We start from the raw sequence: 5154 nt of genomic DNA on the forward strand, positions 1-5154 counted from the left end.
TAAAGATACGGTTTCAGTTTTCGTTGTTAAAGGCCACTGACAGATGGTTATAGACACTAGAAATCTAAAGATACAAAAGGTGAAAGGTTGTGCATACTACTGATTCTTCCTTTAATAAGTTTGTCAGTGTAGCAGGCAGCACTCAGTCTTGAATATTCTGCAGATGAATCCTGTTCTTCTCACATTTTTGTACATCAAAGCAGAATAAAAAAAACAAACATTTTTCTGTAAAAACTTAAAGGTTAAGGCTCCTAATGAATAGCATCAGGTAAGTGAATGTGAATCTAAAGATCACAAAGACCTCAAAAGAAAAGAGCTTCTGAATAAATTGTTAATATTCATCACGCCCTATTCTGAATAGTTTGTGACTTCGCCGCATTCATTAAATACTGTGTGCATTCAGCTCAGTTCTGACACTTTTGTATATAAAAACACCAACATTGGTATTATAGTGAAAGGGAAAATGAATGTCTGAAAAAGAAGGTGGAAGGAAGACAACAAGCAGGTCAACATTCTGAACTGTGTTTTTCCTTCACTGTTAATACGAGCACTGATATTTTTCAGCTTCCACTTAATATGATGAAATGTTTTATAAGATTATTTATTAGGAATGTGAAGTTTGTAGAAGACAGTAACTGAGCAATTGGTATGTTTAGCTTTCCAGAGAATAGCTGTTATACAGCAGAAAGCTTCTGACAGCTTAACCAACACAAAAGAATAAAGAAACCAAAACACACCTTTTTTAATTTTTTATTGAGACTTTGTTCTCAATCACAAAAACTGGACCTGATTGTTAGAGTGCTCACTTTGCTGAACAACTCATTTACAGTAAAGTCACTAGTGAAAGGCTGTTGCTGCAGTGAGCTTGTAAAAAAAAGTCATATATAATACCATAAAAATTATTAACAGTGGTTATAAATGCTAGTAGTGATAGTACAAACATGACAAACATATCTGGGAAAGAAATGTTGAAACGTCATTTTTTTCTAAACTAAATTGCTTACAAAACAGGACAAAGATTTTGGTTGGCACACAAATTAGTTCAGCTGAATCAAACAAAACTGTAACAATAAAAAGCAAAAAAAACAAGTCATCAAGAATACAAGTAAATATGTACACACGGATTCACATGCACGCACACGCACTCACACTAATGAGGTGATGAGATAGAAGAAAGGAGGCAGCATTGAGGACGAAGCATCCATCAGTCCCTAAATTCATCTGTATTCCTTCAGCTAACACGAAGCACGTCGGTTGGGATGTGCAGATTTTGTTAACGTGGAAGGTTTAGGCCCAGCTTAGCAAACAAAGCCTGGTCCAACTGATGATACTGTATTGCACTCGACCAAATGGTCTCCATTGCCACTGGAATTCAACATATACCTCCTTGTTACAAACAGCTGTTACTCCAGCATCACAATAATATGAAGAAATGAAAAACAAAGTACAAGTAAAGTTTAGTTTGAGCCCAATTACAGAGCAATGGTACAAATTCTGCTTTTTGCTTCAGTCTAATGCACTACAGAATGACATGCTGTGACAAGCTGCTCTGTAGGCTACAAACTAAAACTCTGTTCCATGAAGCATTTTGCAACAAATCAAGGCTATGCAAAGAAACTGTCTTCTCAAAGAAAATAATATCTGATTTGTCCTTTACCTGACATGGGCAAAAAAAAAGGTAGTGTATGGAAGCAGAGCAAAGGCCGGCATTATATATCCCAATCTGAGGCATTGCTTAACATGAGCTCACACTGGCCGATGGTGTGCAAGTTGCTTAGAATGTTAGTGTGTGTGTATGCAATGGGACACATTCAAGAAATCAAATAAATTATTGTCTGTGGCGTTCGATTAGGCAAGCTCATCTTGTTTAAAAAACACTCCACGGCTAAAAGGTGGCACACAAGAAGAGCACACAGTCTTTGGAGGCAGGCGGATTTTAGAACTCATCGTGTCGAGTCAGCGCCTCCCCGAAGTCGGTCGCCTGGCTGCCCACGAACAGGTCATACTTATCCACAATTTCGGCTTTGGTGAGATGGCCATCCTGACAAAAGAAACACAAGAAACCATCTGCTATAGGCATTCAGTTTGTCCTATATGTTTGAACTAACACAATGGTCTGCCTTTCAAGCTATTTTAAAGGCCTCCAATTGAGTTTTGATTACAGATACACCAGTATTTTCTGAACACTGGTATGAGCTGATCAGGATCTTGCTGACTGGTCTGGTCTCGACTAGTGTTTGGGATCACATTTAACAATTTACTAGGTCAAGTCAATTTTGCTACATATTCAAAAACTTAAAAATGTTATAACCAGTGTGGGCATGAGTCCACTTTCACTTTCTATACCTAAACTCACGGTGCAGATAAAAGTAAAGTCACAAGGAACAAAATGAAAGAAATAAGTAATTTTGACATTTTACAGTACTCACTTTGTCTGCATCAGACTCATAGACCAGATGCTTGGCCTCAGCCTCAGCGTGGTCATAGTCACTGGGCAGGATCCAGTCTCTGGTCTCCTCCTTGTCCATCTTCCCGTCCTTATTTTTGTCTCTGAATTCAGTAAACTGCTCCCTCTCAGTCTTCACCCACTCAGGTTCTGAGGTGTCTCCCTCCTGGTTGTACATGTCACCTAGACCACAAACAGACAGGAACACATTGACTGATGAAGCAAGTGCTAGAAATGCAACGTGGCCTATAAAATATAATAAAACTTAATATGTGTGTTGGTTTGCTTCCTCCAATCACCAAAGATCGTGTGGTACAAACTAATAATGATGCTGGTAGGCTGTCAGAACTCACCTATGTACTCATCCAGGTCAATTAAGCCATCTCCATTCTTGTCAATGTCTTCCATAGTTTCCTTAAAAAAAAAGAAGAAGAAAAAAAAGTACATAGTGAGAAAGGATAAGGAAGATATCCAGTTGGTCTCAGTATGTAGCACCTTTGTGAGTGTGTCTCTCACCAGCACTACGATGTCTTTCATGTGGTCATACTCCTCAGGGTGAAGGAAGGCTGTAAACTCCTCCTTGTTAGCTTTCATGTCATTGTCCTGGTCAGCCATTTTGAATCTCCTCTCATCACGAGCCATCATCTGCCTGTAGCTGAAGCCATCTTCAGGGTCGGGATCATCTGCGAGTCAGAAGACACAGCATTTTTCAGTGTGAGTCCAAGAGTGGCAAAGTACATTTGTCTATAAAAATAAAGCTAACGTATGAAACGAAAACTGTCTGCCTCTGTACCCAGAATGTATCCATAAGTGGCATTCTTGTATTCCTCCCATGACACCACGTTATCCCCGTTGAGGTCATGACTCTTCCACTGTCGATCCACATCATCATAGATCCACCTCTTCTGTGCGTGCTTGATCCACTTCTTCATTTCCTCAACAGTCACGTAACCATCTTTATCCTCATCTATACGCTCAACCAACATGCTGGAAAGAAAGAGCAGAAAAATTAGAAAAGGTTCATTTTTTCCCCCCCTAAAGTTTTGTCATCTCAGATAAGCATGATCAAAACAAAATGTACCACAAGAATTACTTTTTCAACCAATTTTGGGATTCATTTGTATCTGCATAATTCCTCAAAGTATTCAGGTAATTACAAACATCCCCCAATGACTTTAAAAAAAAAAAGCAGAAGACAGTGTTGTTACCCGAGCCTCTCCTTGCTCTCTTCTGGTGTGAGCTGGTCAAAAGTCTTAGCCTCTTCCTGTCCCAGAAAGGCTTCATGGTCATAGTCAAAGTTCTCAGTATCATCGTGCTCTCGGCTGCTGAGAGGTTCATCGTGGTGCACACGGTCCTTCTTGTCTGTGGGTTTGCTGGTGGCGTAAACCACGCAGAGAGCAAAACACATGATGAGTGGCCGCAGCTCCATCCTGTGCACGTACAAGCACCGTCTAGAGCAGGAGTTTGGAGGGGAGAAAAAAAGTCACCAAAAAGCCATTGTCATCCTCCTAAACCCATTTCTTTATCATGGCATGAAAGCATGCAGTCAGTACTAATCCTGTCTTTTGATTTCATTCATTCATTGCTGGTTGCCAGTATATGACTCAAAGGGCAGCCAAATACCACGAGTACTGCTAATCTTTCACAGCTTATGCAATACTTTATTTGTTCTACTGCTGCTTTCTGGAAGCTGGTGTTCCACACATTGTTATTACCATAATCTACTCGACAGTTCCCAGCATATTACACAGTCACTCCACACAAAGTATTAAACCAAAACATGTTAATGGAGCATGTTTATTGTCTTTTACTGTACGGCGTAAAGCTTGGTATACTTAATAAACTGGCAATTGAGTACAGATTTCTCTTCAAAACATGCTGCATGATCTTTTGCTCCAAACATCCACAGATTTGAGCTTTAAAGCAAACTTATGAGATTAAGCTACCTGTTCACATATCTAAAAGACCTTTGTAAGTTTACCTGGCAAAAACACACCTAATAACGGTTTTACAGAATTGCCGGGTTGCTATCCCATATATTCTAATTTTTGGTCATTTTATCATCCTGTGATCAAAAAAAGCTCACCATTATACTGGCTTTAGCGTGGCAAGTGATATAATCTTTTTTTTTTATCTCGACAACTTAAATCTTGCCTTTTTTGTATTAAAGTTAGAAGCAACAGTTTGTGACCGTTATTTCTAAGACCGTTACCATCCATACCAAGGTGAGGCATTAATAGCAGACTGGCTAACCCAGGATACCGCTAGTTTTCCCCCCTATTAGTCTTGCAATTTAAAGCGCTCAATGCGGATAAGTCAGCACCATCATAACGGACCACTTTAAGTCACTATTGGAGAAATACACTCTATTTCTTTTAGAGATTTTACCCAATTTATTTTGAGTACTCACCGGTTTCTTCTGCAAAGTTCGTCGCTGTAGCCTTACGTCCGCCCCTCGGAAACACACCCATGCACTTCCTGTGCTAGAACAAAAATCAACCAATCAGGTTACGAGAAGCCGAATGCGATGTCGCTTGTTCATTGGTCCACTTCAAGAGAGCATCGTTGATTGGATTGGCCAAGAACCGCCACGTCCTCAAAGGCGACAAAACACACTTCATTCATAAATGCCACTGTCAAAAAAGCTACAAAACCATCACATTTTGCCTAAACATGTCGCTTATTATTTAAATAAATAAATACATTAA

General features: G+C 39.6%; 1 protein-coding gene across 1 annotated transcript; it reads right to left on the reverse strand.

Moving 5' to 3' along the window:
• Window positions 1-734: 734 nt before the first annotated feature.
• On the reverse strand, window positions 735-4957 carry calub (calumenin b). The gene is made up of 7 exons (XM_080874649.1): window positions 4857-4957; window positions 3655-3897; window positions 3240-3433; window positions 2963-3129; window positions 2800-2860; window positions 2430-2629; window positions 735-2041 (listed from the first exon to the last, which is right to left on the reverse strand). The coding sequence occupies exons 2-7, from the start codon at window positions 3873-3875 to the stop codon at window positions 1937-1939; spliced, it is 948 nt and encodes a 315-aa protein (XP_080730775.1). The 5' UTR covers window positions 3876-3897; window positions 4857-4957; the 3' UTR covers window positions 735-1936.
• Window positions 4958-5154: the final 197 nt, after the last annotated feature.

Source organism: Rhamphochromis sp. 'chilingali' (genome assembly GCF_963969265.1).
Source record: "Rhamphochromis sp. 'chilingali' genome assembly, chromosome: 2".
Taxonomy (NCBI): Eukaryota; Metazoa; Chordata; class Actinopteri; order Cichliformes; family Cichlidae; genus Rhamphochromis; species Rhamphochromis sp. 'chilingali'.